This window comes from Anabrus simplex, chromosome 1, assembly GCF_040414725.1.
Source record: "Anabrus simplex isolate iqAnaSimp1 chromosome 1, ASM4041472v1, whole genome shotgun sequence".
NCBI lineage: Eukaryota > Metazoa > Arthropoda > Insecta > Orthoptera > Tettigoniidae > Anabrus > Anabrus simplex.
Genome location: NC_090265.1, coordinates 1,137,207,448 through 1,137,225,944, shown reverse-complemented (window position 1 = coordinate 1,137,225,944; position 18,497 = coordinate 1,137,207,448). Strand labels below are relative to the sequence as shown.

General features: G+C 38.8%; 1 protein-coding gene across 1 annotated transcript in view; it reads right to left on the bottom strand.

Annotated features, from left to right (window-relative positions):
* The window catches only part of poe (E3 ubiquitin-protein ligase-like protein poe), a 797,274-nt gene that overhangs the window by 672,014 nt on the left and 106,763 nt on the right, over positions 1-18,497 (bottom strand). The window contains exons 9-10 of the mRNA XM_067137373.2: positions 9,375-9,609; positions 9,157-9,277 (exon numbers count right to left, since the gene is read on the bottom strand). Of these exons, the coding sequence (XP_066993474.2) occupies positions 9,157-9,277; positions 9,375-9,609 (356 nt within the window). The remainder of the gene's footprint in view (positions 1-9,156; positions 9,278-9,374; positions 9,610-18,497) is intronic.

Sequence of the window (18,497 nt, the reverse complement as noted above, 5' to 3'; positions counted from 1 at the left end):
TTTTCATTTTTGCTTTCGTTGGTGAGTTATGAAAGAAAAACCGTCGCAAAAAGTGTATTGGGATATGACAATCCAACATGCTGTCACCAAGATTATATGCATAGAATCACTGTCGCTAGGCAACATACATAAGATAGGAGCCATTTTACATCCATGGCGTAGGAAGCCGTTTTTTGTGTTATAGGGTGTGAGGGCATATGACACTCCTAACGGTGATTCGTCCGTCGGATGGGGACGTAAAGTCTTGAGCTATTCGAGAGGACTGGGCTATGTTCCGGCGCCGATTTCATCCTCTTCATTGTTACTATCATATATCATGTCATTCATTTCATCCAACGAGCTAGAAATAGGATTATAGAGTAGCCAACATGTCTGCTACAGCGCTCTAGGCGGTGCCAAGGCAAAATAGCGACGCCATGTTATATCCACCCGTGTTTTACGGTTTATTCTGGTTATGGTCTGTTCTTATCGTGGTTTATTGCACTGAATCTTATAAATTAACTTTATAAATTATGCCGTCTATATGTGCAGCAATCAATTGCATGTTCCGTAGAGGCAGCTCAAAGGATATATCATATTTCAGGTAAGTTTTTTTTTAGTAAAGAATACAATTTTTGTCATTAGCAGAGTCTGTTTCCCCGTTGTAAGTGTTTGTAAATCAGTCTATGCTTTAGTCTTGTAGGTTCCCTCTGAAAGATAAGGATCTCACAAAACAATGGATAAAAAATATGAAACGTGATAAATGGTTTCTGACAAAGCACAGTTTCCTGTGTTCACAACATTTTGAAGAAAAATACATAGTGATCAACAATGATAGAAGACGCTTGCTGTCCAGAGCCATCCCTACAGTTTTTTGATTTTCCGAGTCACCTTATGAAAATACAGCGTACTAGACCACCTATGATGAACTATATGAGAGCCTCCAGTCCTATGCCGCCACTATTCGAATCTTCGTCCACAAATATGGAATTGAACAATTTGGCAACTATGCGATTTCACATAATTGACATACACAATAATTATTTCAAATGGTTAAACGTACAAAGTGTTCGGTCTATCATCATTATCGCTATGGGATGTTTTGTTACAGTATTCGGGGTAAAACTTCCATAACAGGTGTGTGAAAGCGAGGTTAGAGATCCAGCATGGCACATGTAACACTCGGCAGGCTGCCACAATCTTAGTGACAAGACCATTGAGCTGGATTTGTTAGGTCCAGGGAGCGACAAAACCATTGGCGTGGATTGGATAGGTCCGTCTAGTTACTAGACCATTGGCCTGGGGGCGTACAGGTTAGAGTCGCTTAGGCCTTTAGTATCGTGCACGACACCACCATTGGTCTGGATAGGTTACGGTAGGTTAGTGACAAAACCATTGGTCTCGATATGTTAGACAAAAATTTCAATAAGTGAGAGTGAAATTGATGGTTCTCTCACTTTTAATGAATATGGCGGCCCTGTACTTGCACACGATGTGAGCTCATCATTACTCCAGCCCGGTTGACAAGACTTTCACACCCGCATAACGACTGTCGTTTGTTTACACGCTCGCAGCTTTCTTGGGAAGGATGTTGTCAAGCGGTGCTCTGTACTGTCAACCTCTGTACTTAGGAACTAATGAGTGAGTGATGCTTCGATAGCTGATGGTGGTGATTATTGTTGCACGATTGGTGAGTTTTTTTTTTTTTGCCGTGCAGACTGTACAAACTGTACAAAACCAGTGATATAGGGACAAGCAAAGGGAGTCTGGGGGCTCGGCCCCCAGGTTAGAAGCCATGAAGTGGCCCTAGCCCACTAGTTTTGTGTGGAAATACGGTTGGTCTGGACTGGTTCTTGACGTGCAGACGTTAGGATAGGACCTAGACAAGACCATTGGTCTGGAGTGGCTCTTGCCAGTACATTTTCTTGCGCTTTTCTTGTGCTAGGGTTGGTAACGGATTATGATTAACATTATTGACGGGAGCGAGATCACGTGCTACTTTACACTGGCCAATAGGAATACAAGTAGCTACTTCAGAAATGAAAATGGCGTATAATACTCTTCGTTAGGTTATATAAGTGAATGTACTTCTTGGGGCAGGATGGTGGGTTCCTGGGCATCGCAATGAACACATCTCCCCTCTGGAACGCACTCCAAGTAAGATTTCATTGGTTTCCACTTATAACATTAGAAATATGTTTTCAACTGGGCTGGAGTAATACCACATGGTCTTGATTTTAATTCTTCTATATGTAATACCACACAGTCTTGGTTTTAATTATTCTATATAAGTGAGAATACTTCTGGGGGGGGGGGGAGGAGGGGAGGGGTTGGTGGGTTTCTGGCAAGCATAATAGAAGGATCTCTCCTTTCTGCTTCTTAAGGTATTGTTGCACATAATTTTTATATGATTTTTATCATACCTAAATCTGCACACCAGGTATGGAAGCGGTACCATTCGGTTTTTCGTGTGTAGATATTCCCAGAATTTATGGATGTCATTGGCCTATGTTAAGAGAGATTGGGTTAATGTTTAGTTTGAAAAGTTTCATTACAGAGGCAAGGGATAGCTTGGATAAATGTTGTATATCCTGCATTGCTCTAGTAGCTTGAATTACCCTTTCTTTGACGTGGGTAATGAAAACTATTCCCCGAGTTTGAAGAGTTATCCCTAGATTTTTAAATTTATTGACATTTACTAGTTGAAATGTGTATCTGTACATTATCTCCTGCCAATCTTCATCCTCTGCTGTGAAATTCAAGGGACTCTGTTTTCTGGAGGTCAATTTCCAATTCATTGGTCATTGTCCACGCTGCAAGATGTTAAGAGATATTCAAGTTCTTCTTTTGATGTAGAAGGGTCATAAGCATATGTGTAAATATTTACTTTTGTGGAATTGGCAATGCAACTTATATCTCCTGTAACCATATTTTTTAAAATGTGGCTCAGAAGATCCCCCTGTAGAACCAGATTGTTTGCTGAATTGGTTGTGATAGAATAACACTATCACAGGGCGAGTTGTCACGCAGTTAGGGTTGCACAGTTGTGAGCTTACATCCGGGAGATAATGGGTTCGAACCCCACTGTCAGCAGCCCTGAAAATGGTTTTCCGTGGTTTCCCATTTTCACACCAGCCAAATGCTGGGGCTGTACCTTAAGGCCATGGCCGCTTTCTTTCCACTCCTAGGCCTTTCCTATCCCATTATCGCCATAAGATCTATCTGTGTCGGTGTGACGTAAAACAAATAGTAAAAACAATAGCACTGTCATGAATTACTACGTTATTATTTTATAGTATGCATGTACCGTATTTACTCCACTTTTACAGCCAAAAAAAGTAAAGGGATGTCCAATATGCGATAACCTCAAATTTTGTGCAGTGAACACATGACTTCAAGGCAAAAAGAGCTATAATTTGTTAAAGAACAGTGTAGAATGTTTACACGTTCAAAACCTATGAATGTATTTGAGTTATACTGGCTATTTTCGTTGGAAGGCAGTATTTCTAAATGTTAAAAGTCAATAAATAGTGAACACTACTTTTAGGCCTACATATAAAATAAATATAGTCCACTTAGTTACTCACATCACATCATTCGTTCCTCTGATGAGTTCAACGTCGGGAAGGGCCGGACTTAAAAACTTGCTACAAAGATTTGTCTCACTTCATACTCGACCCCATAGAGAAAAGGGATAAGGGTATCATATCACATTATGCAATATTGATGCAAAATAACCCAATGGCCAGTCTTTTGTCTCTGTCAGTTGAGCAGCAGGCCTACTACACAGTAAACCTGATAACTGCTTTCATTTTAATTGTCTTGTGCAGCTAACTTCCCTGCTACTGGCGTGTCTTCATTCCAAGTGACGTTATCTTCACTGCTACCTACTCAGCCATGCACTGCAACTGTAAACAAGACCGAGAGCATTCGAGGTCCTGTCTTTTTGAACCTTTTAAAAATAGTTTCGTTCCCGAGTGTAGAGTCCAAACTGAGTGAAGCTATTCCCAAATGGATTCTGGAGATGGTCTCTGATATTCCCAGCTGGTGTATTTGTAGCAGAAGCCACTCTTCCTGAATAAAGCCATGTTGTTGAAAGCATGCCAAACCACCAGCTGATAACTAGGGTATGTTACGAGTTGTATTTTCGAATGTAATACATAGTGACTGGAAGCATTGTTTTAAAAACTGCAGCTGTTGAAAGTCAGACCCTTATTTTTAAGTATATTTCATGCCTATTTCTCTACATTTATCACATCAGGATTTACCTAAACAGCTGTAAGTGAGATATGTGAGACCGCATAGGCGATAGGTATGGTATCGCCCGAATGGTGCCAAAAGTTCCAAGATGGAAAGAATAGAAATAAATAACAGGAAAGTTTGCCGCTTTTATGGATATCTACAGGTGTGGCTGTAATGCGTTTTTATTATCATAATGTTTAATTTCATACGTTCGTTGTCTTCCATTTTTTATTAAAGCATACCCTAGTATGTTTTGTTTCGCATCTCCAAAAACAATGAAACTAAGTGGGGACATTAAAAAAATTAATATTATTATTTGTTAGGTACTTTGGCGAGTAAAACAATTGTGATTGGATTGTTTTTATCATGTTTTAAACATACTTCTCTCCCAAAAAGCCCTATACTGGCCCAAGTTACGAGATATTAAAAGATCACTTTGTTAATGATCTCGCCTGCCTACATTAATAAGCCTAGCAACAACCGTGAATATTTCTTAAAGTAAATTTGTTTCCTCATACCGAGGTGGTGCAGCTCTCTTTTAGACAGGCCCCCAGTGGAAGGGTGTTGCATGTACCATTTTTACCGCAAATCAACCTTCCTGCCATTCGTTAATCTCTGGCAATCCGGTACGGGGAATCAAACTCAGGCTCCCGAGAATGGCAGCTAATTGTGCTAACCATTACACTGGCGGACATTCTTGACAGCAAAACACAGACATATATACATGACCAATGCTGCTTGCAATGCGCGGGTCCAACACGAAACTGTTCACCTATTTGTGCGACATCATCAGACCTGCAGTAGGCCTACGTTACGGGGGCAGACCTTTCTTATCTACAAGACACAGATGTGCTGCATGACTTTGACGCGTGTTTTCAATGCGAGTCGTACGGACGAAACTATTCACAAATTCGTGCGATGTTATCAGAGCTGCATAAGACTTGTAGCTGCTTCAAAGCAGAATCGTTCTTTGATGAATTATGTTGCGGGGTTTTGTATGTAAGTTTCATTTTTTCTATTTCTTCGTCTTGAAAAGCCATGGGGGGGGGGGGGGGGTGTAATACGCGAAGGGGGTCTAATACATGGGTAAATACAGTAGGCTAACTATTTTAGTAATTACCAGTATGTGGTCCTTTCCTATGATCATGGTTTTAACGTATTGTTGTCTGTTAATACTATCAAATGTTTTTGTAAAGTTTGAATACTGTATAGCTTTCCTTTAGCATGTCTCAAGTCATCAGAGATGTAGTCTGTTGGAATGCTGGCACATCCAGTAAACTGGCAATTTTTTCCTTGTAGAAAGATCTAGTCCTTATTTGTCAATAGTAATGCTACCAGCAACAGTGGATTATATGTTTTAGTTTGTTTCATTTTTACTTCTTTCCTGTTTTCAGGAAGTGCTGAACTGAAGATCATAAGAAATGATCATGGATACTGTGTCCCTAGTCCACGCAAAATGAAAAGTATATATGACAATGCAATGGAAGAAAATGCCAATTTAAAGAAAAAAATAAATGTCTTCAACAGAACATTAATAGAAAGAGGAGTAAAATAATTAATTACCAGCAGCTAATTTTAGGACTTAATAAAAGACAGTGTGAATGTGGCTCTGAAATTTTAGACAAGTGTTTTACTGGCGTATTGAAGGAACTTTTAGAACTTCAGATCAAGGGTTGTGGTCAGAATTATACTGAGGAAGTAAGAAAATTTGCTTTGACGCTACATTTTTATTCCTCACGAACCTATCAGTACCTCAGGAAACACGTTAAACTTCCTCAACCAAGGACTCTGAGTCGTTGGGCATCAGTTCTGGACGGTAATCCAGGATTCACAGAGGAAAGTTTCGTGAAAATTACACAGGAGGTAGAGGGAAGAGCCGAGCCTATCCTTGCATCTTTAATGTTTGATGAAATGGCAATAAAGAAAGATCTTGTGTGGGACGGTAATCAAATTTGTGGTTATGTAAATTCAGGGCAGTGTTTTATTGGAAGTGATGACTGTCCCTTGGCCAGAGAAGCTCTTGTTTTTATGGTTACAGCTTTAAATCATAACTGGAAGACACCTGTTGGTTATTGCCTTGTAGATGGCACATCAGCTACTATGAAAGCTAATTTAATAGAGCAGTATCTTACGAAACTGCATGGAACAGGAGTCAGCATAGTAAGTGTAGTCTGTGATGGAACACCTACAAATAAATCTGTTATGCAGAAATTAGGTTTAACTTTTTCTGATGATAATGTACAGTGCTGGTTCATTCACTCATCTTTTCAGCAGAGAAAAGTGTGGGTTTTTTTTTTTTTTTTTTTTTTTTTTTTTATGCTGCACATAAGTTAAAGTTAATGCGGAACTTGCTGGCACAAAGGGAAGTTCTTGTTGATGGCACTATTCAAGGAGGTGACCAAAATAAGATTAAATGGGATTATTTTTGTAGTCTAGTTACTCTCCAGGAAAAAGAGAGTTTACATGCTGCAAATAAACTGAGATGACGACATATCTACTATGAAACCCAAAAAATGAAATGGGTTGTGCTATGTCTTTATGTAATGCATTAGGGTTTCAGGAATTTGCACGATGTGAACCCACAGTTAAATTTGTTAAGATTTTTTTTTCTTTTTTCTTTTTTTTTTTTTTTTTTTTTCTTCACGTCGCACCGACACAGATAGGTCTAATGGCGACGACGGGACAGGAAAGGGCTAGGAGTGGAAAGGAAGCGGCCGTGGCCTTATTAAGGTACAGCCCCAGCATTTGCCTGGTGTGAAAATGGGAAACCACGGAAAACCACCTTCAGGGCTGCCGACAGTGGGGTTCGAACCTACTATCTCCCGAATACTGGATACTGGCCGCACTTAAGCGACTACAGCTATCGAGCTCAGTAAATTTGTTAAGATTATTCATTTAATATTTGATGTCTTCAATTCCTGTCATCCAATGGGTAAAGGCACAAAATCTAGAGCAGTTTCTAATTTCACACACATTACAGTCAAGGAGATGAACAGGTACTGTATTAATGTACAGTAGAACCTCGATAATTCGAAATTGGTTAATTCAAAATCCCGCCTAATTCAAAGAAGCTCTCGTTCCCGGAAACATGAGATACACTTTTGCATCTCATTTCAATTTTTTAATTCGAAATACGGATAATTTGTAATTAGAAATACAATGTCGGCTCCATTAACGAAATTCAGACTTTTAATTCGAAACTACCTTTACATTTTAAAATGTTACAGAGTAATTTCAACTCGAAATTTATCCAATCCGCTTCATAATAGAATGCGCGTTTGGAACGTGGAAGGGTAGCTTTCCGCACTTACACTCACTTCGGTGGGTTTACAGCGCACTTCATGATTGCTAAGTTGAATGAAATCGGAATTCTTTTGTATTCAACATTTTAACGAATGCCGTAATATCACGCAACAGGCAATGTGCGGGAAAACAGAATCCCGCGAACACTGGCGATGCCGACAGTTGACGAAAAAACGTGGCTCATATAATAAATTCGTACGCACCGACAAATATTGTCATTGCTGGTAAAACTGCATTGCTTTATTTTAATGCGAGCCCAAACGTTCTTATGGTTTTAAAGGAGAAATTGCCAATCAGGAAATCGTACATGGGTGAGGGATGGGGGTCATAGTAGTGCGTTGCAATGCACATGGGCGCGAGATAGGAAAGTTCGATAAGCTACATTGTTTTAAGGGTGTCGGGCACTTTCCATGCCAGTACAAAGCATCTAAAAATGCAAACAGTACAGAAATCGAAAAAGATAACGCATTTGCACAGGGGAACCGGCATAATTTATTCTCGTCTTTGAATTGTGCTTTTTTTCTTTCGTTGCGTGAGGTTATGTTTGTCAGTGATTAATCCAAGTGCATTATTTGAACATTGTAAATGCACCTTGTTGGGTACATTTCGGAAATAGTTTTTTTTTTTCCATGGCATTTGAAAGGTTTAAACCGTGAATCGAGGTGATTGCATGTATTAATGGGTCTTAGATGTCCTCGGACACTCCCGGCACTAAAAGCCATGCGCCATTTCATTTTCAATGGGTCTTAGAATACCCTGTGATGCGGCAAGTGTTCACATTTCTGAAGTACGAGAGAAGAGCCATGGCGGGAAATCGTACAAGGATAGAGTCATAGAAAAGTTCGATTTTAAGGGCATCGGGTACTTTCTGTGTAAATACAAGGCATCTAAAATGCATACAGTATAGTAATCCAATTAATAAAGCACTTCCACAGGGGAGCCAGCATAGATATCTCCTCGTCTTTGAATCGTGCTTTTCTCTCTCTCTTTCGTTGAGTGAGGTTATGGTTACCAGTAAGATATCCGAGTGCATTATTTGAATATTGTAAATGCACCTTCTTGGGTACATTTTGGAAATAGATCTTTTTTCATGGCATTTCAAAGGTATAAACTGTGAATCAAGGTTAACTGCATGCTGTAACGGGCCTTAGAATATTTGTAACGCGGCAAGAGTTGGCACTTCTGAATTGCGAATTGGCGGTTAATTCGAAATCACGTAATTCAAAGTCCCATTTTTGAGTCCCAACGACTTCGAATTAACAAGGTTTTACTGTATATGGTTTAAGAAACTACAAAGATGCAAGTGAGCAAAAACATGACAGTCTCTGTTAAAAAGGGGCATGAAAAGTGAACACATTCGCTCTACTGAATTGATGGAGCTATTATTGATTCAAAGTATTCCAAAAGATAAATAATGTTAATCTTAAACATAAACATGTTTTTAGGAAAGGCCTCATCCATGAATTTATTCTTATAAAATTGATATAGTCCTTAATTTGATTGTGGCAGTTACTCTGTTCTTTCTGGAAATAGGAGATGAATTATGGAATAGCCCACTAGTTAAATACCGATTCAAATAAGATTGGGTTTCTTGTAACATGTATAAGGTATAAGTACAAAAATATAACTGACCATCATCAGCAGAACTCTCGTCTGAACAGCTGAAGTCATCTTCATAATATGTTGTGGAATCAGAAGTACTGAATGTGTCGCCTTCGGGAGGATGTTTTTGAATTCTCTTGAGAGTGCAAGCCTGTAGTACATAATGAATGAGAGTTATTATAAAACAAAATTACTTCACCAGACTACAAAAAAGTATAACAGCACAGTTAACATAAGTATTGCCATACCTTCCGATAGCTGATGGTGGCCAAATAGAAGAGCAACTGATTAAGTGGTGCAGCGCTCAGAAAGCGGGCAGCACGCTGCTGAGCGGTGAATTGGCCAAGGATATCAAGTGAGGCAGGCTCTAGTTCCTCCTCAGGCTGGCAGGCACTTTCTACTTGCAGGTCATCCAATAAGGCAGACATCATTGTTAATGCCTGAGATGCTAAGGCCACTGACAGCACACCAAAACCCTGTTGCCTAGAGCACAATAACATTTCCAAAATTGAAGCAAGACAATGTAACAAGATTTCTGTTTCAATAAAGCAAAACATAAAGGAATTTAAAAGATTGTTAAAATATGCACAAATTGTCAATAAAAAGATAAAAAAACAGAGGCATGCAAAGTTTTTCCCTTTCTGAATGGATGAAGACTAACCTTTCCTGATAAGGAATTGTTAAGATAATCAATAATTCTCTTATCACTCTACTGCCAAATATTACTCAAATCCTGAATTGCTTTGAAGGAGAAGCCATTAAACTATCTTCACATCCACTTTCAATGTCAACATCTTTTTCATTATCCCTATTTTCAACATCGGAGTGTGTAAACTCATAAGACACTGCAGGTACCGTATTTCACGGCATAATCGTCGCCACCGCGTAATCGTCGCATCCTTTATTTTCAATACAAAAATCGGACTTTAAACCTTTAATTACATAATCGTCGCACGTCCAAATTTTGTTCACTAATCTGGTTAAAAGGTAAATGGAACTGCAACATAAGTTGCACATGAATGCGCAATTTAAATACGTGTATGGTTTATGGGCAATTTGGCAACACAGTCACGTTTGCGACATGTTGCACAACGTATAAATAAATAATACCGGTATATGTACGACGCATGGCTTACCGGTAGACTATCGGCAGTTTGACAACGTGGTCGCGAGACAGTGTACTATTTATTCACCACCTACATATTATGAGTTCCCATTTGAAATACGTAAGGCTGTAAGTTATCGCTTATCGGCAACGTCGCCAGGAAATACCGGCTAGGTAGGTTGAATGGACCTCGAACCAGCCCTCAGATACAGGTCAAATTCCCTGACCCGGCCGTGAATTAAACCCGAGGCCTCCGTGTAAGAGGCAAGCACGCTACCCCTACACCATGGGGCCGGCTCCTGTGTTATTGCGCACGAAGTGAAATCCAAGACGATAACGCAGATTTCCACGGAATTATTCAGCCGAATTATTTACGATGTCTCAGTTGTCATCGCTAGACTCTTATCTTACTACTACTACGTCATAAGTGTCCGGGCATGGGATGAAAACTTTTATCCAAGCAGTCAAGATAATTATTATCCAATGCTATTAAAGTTTTATTTTATAAACTCGACAGTAATGTAACGTAAAATCATCAATAACTGGGAAGAAATATTAACCTAATTACCGTATGTTTAAAAGAAATTGAAAAAAATGAATGTTAGTTACTGACGTCTCGGAATACAGTCAACTATACAGTAGATCTACACCGCGCTAGCTAGAGCTCCGGTTTGAGAGCTTTGCGCAAGCGCAGTAGTGTGTCGCAACCAACGAGCTAAACTGATAAATTGTTGCATGCTTCCTTGCTGCCTAACAGTATTGGCTGCTCTGGAATGGACAGATCACAGATGCATTCATTTGTTTCAGATTTACGTGATTACTGTAGACATGTGTGAGTGAGAATTTAAGTTTTTAATTTGTGTTTTGGGTGTTTGCAGAAATAATTTGTTTTAATAGTGAACAATTACGGAAAGTCATTTATATCGCAAAACATCAACTTGTGTACCCGATGCATTTACTGGACGTATTCAAAATGGCGCCTACGGAAGGTAGAGGCCAACCAAGGCAAGGAAATGTATAATAAGATATCGATATTGATGTATGCTAGGAGGCCATGACTAACTTAAACCTACCACTATGAAGGCGGTGTACAATGGTGTAGAATCGATAGAATTGTTTTTAAAAAATAAGAAGGATAAAACAGATTATTATAAAAACTGACTTGAAAAATTGACGTGGTGAGAACAAGACGTTCCGAACTTCGCACTCGAAAATAAGCAAGATTGGCAATATTTAGCGAGAAGTATTAAGCTGTGAAGAAGGAAATATTGAGCGAATAGAATAGATAAGCGTTAAAATACTGGAAAGAGGGAGTAAAATCCTGAAGCTTTGAATAATACGTCCAGATACTTAGACGCAAAGCCGTTTGAAAATAGGAACTTGATTGAGACGTGAGAGCTCGAGATTAAGCCACTCTTAGTGAAAATAATCACAAGGAAAACCAAATAAAGAAGCAATCACCATAAAAATATATATTCTACGCGGAACTATGATGAGCTTATATTTTTCAGAATCATCGCATATTGCCTACTGTGTTGCTGAACAGATGATGGCTTGCTAAATCGACATAGACCAACCTGGAGGGAGATGTCATCCTGGCCGTTAAAACAACCCGACCCGTGTGGAGGAGGTCACACTACCTGAGATACCACTGGTGGAAATCCTGCCCAGTTCCCGATCCAAGGACTACGACCACACCGAGGAGCAACTAAGGCCCGAGATATTGAATGGCGAGCTAAGTAATAGTATTAAGTAATATAATTTCTTATGTGGAGTATTACCAGTATATACAGTAGATCTGAATAGCCTAAGCGTGAGATAATTAAGTGTGCTTGTGAATATAAGAAAGTGCAGTGTGAAATATTTAAGACGATATCTCGTTACGGAGTGGTAACGTGTTACTACATTATTTTATCCAAGGATGAAGGAATACGATTTAAAAGTACGACATAGTGTAACAGCTGTTTTCAAAGAATCCCGGTTAGTTAGAAAGGTCCATGAGTGATGTAGTAATAGTCAAACCCAGTTACGTCACAGAGGGACGCATGTTGAATTGGTTAAGATAAGTTACCATACTCTTTGCTGTATGATTTTATTGAAAGGAAAGATACTGAATTTGGGGTTATATACGGAATTGCATGATTAAAATGCGTTTTGAGGAACGAATTCTGCGCTACTGATGAGATACGTATCGTCGTGTGTAATTAAATATTGGAGGTTAAACGCGGTAGTTATGGATGATAAATGAATTAAATATAAATTGAATTGAAGGTTAATAGTGAGATAATGGAAGTGTGTATAATATTTTAAATGATATATTGCGCAGATTAATAGGAAGTGAAGCGTATTTGATATATTTAATATGTGATGTTGGAGCACATGTAGTGCGATTACAGAATATAAGTATGCCCCAGAGAGGAACTATAGCAAGGTATGGAAAATAATATTACGTATATTTTAATGATGTGTGAAAGTGGTTTGACAGTAATAACAACCGGTGATGGGTAAATGAATACATGATTATGTCATATTCTGAATGAATGGTTATTGCATGGAAGAATAAGCTTGTATGCAAGTAGTATCATAATGTAGTGTTGAAACATCTTTGTGTTGGCATTAGCACACCTATATATGAAAAATGCTCACTGGCTATATGTATATCGAGCTGGTATACGATACATAAGAAATTATTTAGCTAGAATAGGGAAATTATTTGACATTTACGTAGGATATCATCGATGTTTTGTTAATATGAAATATTATTAGAGCGAATACTTAGTTAGGAGCCGTAATTTAAATGGCAATAGGACCGAGGAACTTAGTGCGTGATTCAATATTTCATTTTCTTCACGTTAACCTGCACCAACGAACTCAGATACTTTTCAACATAACTTAGGTAACTGATATTTGTAGTCAGGACATATTATTCAAATTCAATTCATTTTCGCAGAGACTTGAACAACGTGATGGTTGTATTTTCAATAAGGTACATAATTATACCGTGACTGATGGAATAATTTATTGATATAACGAATTTCGACCGTGGCCAAAAGACTGCAATGCAATATATGTAAGTGATAAAATGTAACTTTTTTTTAAGGGAAGATAATTCATTTCAGGAATACGTTACTCAGTGCATTAAGATGTAAGCTTAGTTTAGGAATTAGGCAGCGCTGACCTAACATATTTGATTCACTGATTAAAATATTTATTTATTAAGTTGATAATTGAAGTTTATGAGTCATACCTGGTATTAACCATTTCTTTTGCGAAACTTGACAATTTAATAAATGTGTTTCTTGATTAGTTTCTTATATAATGAAGTGAGTTTTCATTCATATTGGTAGTTAATAGTTTTACTTAGTGTGTAAGGTTCTCGTTGTGCGAATATATTTTTTTTTTTAAGGCTGACTGAAATTTACGTTCACAAAACAATTACTGAGCGTATGGTATCGTTACTTTCTCTGAACCGCGTATGATATCGTTACCTTCTCTGAACCGCGTATGGTACCGTTATTTCTCTTCGGACACACGTAAAACCAAACATAGAAAAATTAACCATTTTTCTGGAGGCATGGATACCCTGAGATGTATTTAACTGACTAGTTGGGAATTACTGTGGTTACCCTGACCCGTAGGGTGCACTTGTGAAGCATTTATAAGCGATTATGGGTAAATATAGAAACTATTCTGCGGGCTTCAAGCTAAGCGTAATTGCCTTCGCTGAACAGCACGGGAACAGAGCTGCAGAAAGAAAATTTTCTGTGAGTGAAAAGTTGGTGCGTGACTGGCGGAAAGTAAAAAAACAAGCTAAAAAGCACAAACCCTTCTAGACGCGCATTTAGAGGTCCTAAAACAGGGAAGTTTCCTATAATTGACGAAGAAGTGTTTAGGTACGTCAGTGAAATACGTAACAATGGCTGCAGTGTATCATATGAAATGTTACAAATTAAGGGACAGGAGGTAGCGCGCAAACACAACATACCGGTAACTCAGTTTAAGGCGACTCGTGGGTGGATTAAGGGGTTCAGGCGACGACACAATCTGTCAGTGCGAAGGAGAACAACACTAAGCCAAAAGTTGCCTGCTGATTACACGGACAAGATTGTACATTTTCACCGATTTGTCATACGTTTGCGCAAGGAAACTTCGTACTTGCTTTCTCAAATCGGTAATGCCGATCGGACTCCAATCTTTTTTGATATGCCTCGCAACAGCACTATTGCGCTAAAAGGATCACGGAGTGTATTAATGAAAACCAGCGGTAGTGAGAAGTTGCGATGCACGGCAATGCTAGCCATTACAGCTGACGGGAGAAAGTTGCCGCCTTACATCATTTTCAAGAGGAAAACGATGCCTAAGAATACACAGTTTCCCCGTGGAATTCATGTACGAGTGCAACTAAAGGGTTGGATGGACGTAGAACTCATGCTGGACTGGGTTAAAACTGTGTGGAATAGAAGACCTGGTGCACTACTAAAACAACCAGCTCTGCTTGTTTTAGATAGTTTCCGAGGTCACCTCGTGAACGAAGTGAAGCAAATTCTCACTACAAATAAGACACGACAGTTAGTCATTCCTGGTGGCCTAACATCTGCTTTGCAGCCACTAGATGTATGTGTTAATAAACCCTTTAAAGACCACTTACGTCGATTTTACAACGAGTGGATGATGAGCGGCGATCAGCAATTGACGCCCGCCGGAAATATCAGGCGTCCACCCTTGGACTTGTTATGCTCGTGGGTGAAGAAGAGTTGGGATCTTATACCACCTGAACTAGTCTCCAAGAGCTTCAAAAGGACTGGGATTTCGAATGCACTAGACGGTTCCGAAGATGACGCAGTGTGGCAGGGAGACGAAGAATCTGATACTGGTATTAACAGAGGCCAGGGCGGCGCATCAGATAGCGAAACCTGCGATAGAGACACCGAAGATTTGGAATAAATTGCGTACCGGTAAGTCCGCATTTCACAACAAAGCGATAATTTTTTGCAAGTGTAGACCTAATATTTTAACTTTAATACTCAAATTAATGACAAATTAACTTAATACGTTCATTTTTATTTTCAAGTTGGAAAAACGTTCGCCGAATTGTTGCGAAAAATTATGAATTTTGTTTTAGACTATTTTAATTATTTTGATGTATAAACGCGAGTATTACGTGCATCTTAAATTTGTATCAAATACAATTTAGTTATAAATACATTTTTTGAGTAATACAAATACTGGTATTAAATATTCATCGTATAATGGTCGCACCCTACAATTTTTTTCGAAAATTTTGGTATAAAAAGAGCGACGATTATGCCGTGAAATACGGTATTACCTGGTTTGTAGTTTCACTATCTGAAAGACTTTCTTGCCATAGTTATTAAGTTCAAGGCACTTAAGCAGCTAACAAATACTGAATGTTGAATTTTCACGACCACATTTTATTGCATGTTATAAATCTCATTCCGTATTGACGATTATCATTTTACAAATAAAGAGTTTTATAAACTCCTCCTTTTCAATACAAAACAACAATCTAAATAAGATGGGATGATATCTATACATGTTTCAGCCTATCTAAAGGCCATCCTCAGTAAAAACTCAAATATTACATTTATGCAAACAAAAACACTGATGAAGTGTGTTAAATTAAAATACAATGATCATGACTGAAAGTAAAAACACGCTGAGGTAAAATATCCTCTCATCTAAAAACTTGTTTGGTTGACATAAAACTTGCTAATCCTTTTTAAAAAGTGGAACAGTGTGTTGCGCAGCATGGTGAGACCATCAATAAAGGGAATAATAAGTATGCATCATCTGTAATGGGAAAAAAGAGAATGAATGGATGAAAAAAAAAAAATATATATATATATTTTACGCGAAAAGGCTCAATCAACTTACCGTATGTTCTCGAACAATTAACGCCTTTGCATCATTTCTGCATCCCAATATTTTTGGGTCCAAAGTGGAGAAAAAGAAATGCTCCCATTTTTTCGAACATCCATCACGCAGCTCCAGATGAGTTTCGAAATAAAGATGTCAACTACTCGAGTAGCAGCCTTCCTATTATGAAACAGGGCATTGCAAATACTGGGCAACGTGCTGTTATCAACCAGTAGGAAATACCACTGCACTAGTTCAGTGAGTGAATCAGCGCAGAAGTGGCTAGTGACACTATTCCAGTCTGGTACAAACATATTTTATGAGTGTTTCGGGTACGGCACATGTGCTTTCTGTGATCTCAAAAATTTTATTAATCTACAAGATGGGTACAAACGGTTTGCGGAAATCGAGCAGGGTCCCTCCCTACTCGTAATGGACAGTTTTTGTGGTCACCTGATGGAAGACACCAAAAAATTATTGGAAAACATGAAAACCGATTTGGCAGAAATTCCTGGTAGACCGACGTTGGTACTTCAACCCTTGGGCGTTTTGATAAATAAACTATTCAAGGACAATGTGCAAAAACTTTATCAGTGCTGGATGGAGGAAAGTGTGCACAAACTTACCCCAAACAGCAAGCAAGATTGGAACCCACCTGTGGAACTACTTTGTGAGTGGATATTGCACGCTTGGGACAGGATTCCTTCGAAGGTGATTGAAAAGAGCTTCAAGAAAACAGAAATCTCAAATTCATTAGATGGGAGGAGGATGATTTCTTATGGAGAGATGTGACCAGTGATAACAGTAGCAGCAGTTCTTCCTCCAGTGCTGGTAGTGAATTTGAAGATGGTACCCTATAAAAGGTAAGACTTTTTTCTTTTTTTGCCGATATCTCATTTTTATGTACTTACATGAATTTGTTGTGGCATCATACACAACCATTAACCCGGCTCAGAGGACATAGCATCACCTCCCCTATCCTTCACTTGAGTAATTCTTGTCGGACACATCCACGTTGCGGGGGTGGATAACCTCCACATCAGTAGGCCGCAGTGAAGGAGAGCTAAGTTATGGTAGGAACCCAGTCTCACAGGGTATAACGTGGAACCCATCCCCCAGGTTACAGGTGAAGACCTCAACAGCATCTTAGGCAGAGAAGGAGACCTTCGGAATGGCGAAGATGGTGGATGAGGCAACCCATCCTCTCTGGGAAAAATTAGAGGAGGAAACAACTGCCTTGTGGAGTCTTCAAAGACTAAGGGAGTAAACCCCAAAAAAAATCCTCAGATGTGTTAGGCTTAGCAAGCCAGAGATGAGTAAATTTGTACACTATATACTAGATCAGAATGTTGAACCAATAGCTGAAGTTGAGTATGTAAATGAAAGAATTATATTAATGCACATACATGTAAACAAGGAACTACTGAAGATAGACAGTGCACTGTCGCCATTATTGTTTATTATATAGATGAAATCATAAAACGTGTAAAACAGAGTATCAGTAGTGATGAAGTGAATGCTTTGGTATTTGCATATGATGTGGCGATTTGGGGAAAGGGAGAAAAGGAAGAACAAAGGGTACTGGACATTTTTTGGAATGAAAATCTGAAGGAGTTTGGAATGGTAATTAGTAAAAAGAAAATTGTAGTCATGCACTGTGGAAAAGAGAAAAAGAGAAACCAAGTGAACATAGATGAACGGTTCGAGAATGTAGAAAAGTTTACATATCTGGGTAGCATTGTTAATGGAAGTAATGAAGTCAACCCTGAAATTAACAACAGACTAAGTAAAGATACATCATTTTATCATCAAGTCAGAGAGCTTTTATGGGATGACAAAGTACCCAAGAGAACAAAATTAACATTATAAAAACAGTATTTCATACCAATTGTAACATACGTACTAGGAACAATGGTGCGACAAGATAGAAAGATCCAAGGAGTAGAAACGACATTTTTAAGAACATGGTTAAAAAGACAAAAGATAGAGTTCAAAATATCAAAATCAGAGAACACTGTTTTCTGGTCACACTCTTCAATCATGAATTATCTGGAGGTTAAACTCAGCCATATGCGAGATAATTTCTTTGAACATCATCTAGAATATGACAACACTTCAATTGTATAAGCAAAAATTTTCATACTGAGACCTGTATTGATGGATATGACCTTATTTACAAAAATAAAAGTTCCCCTCGCTATTTGTTTTACGTCGCACCGACACAGATAGGTCTTAAGGCGACGATGGGATAGGAAAGGCCTAGGAATTGGAAGGAATCGGCCGTGGCCTTAATTAAGTTACAGCCCCGGCATTTGCCTGGTGTGAAAATGGGAAACCACGGAAAACAATCTTCAGGGCTGCCGACAGTGGGGCTCGAACCCACTATCTC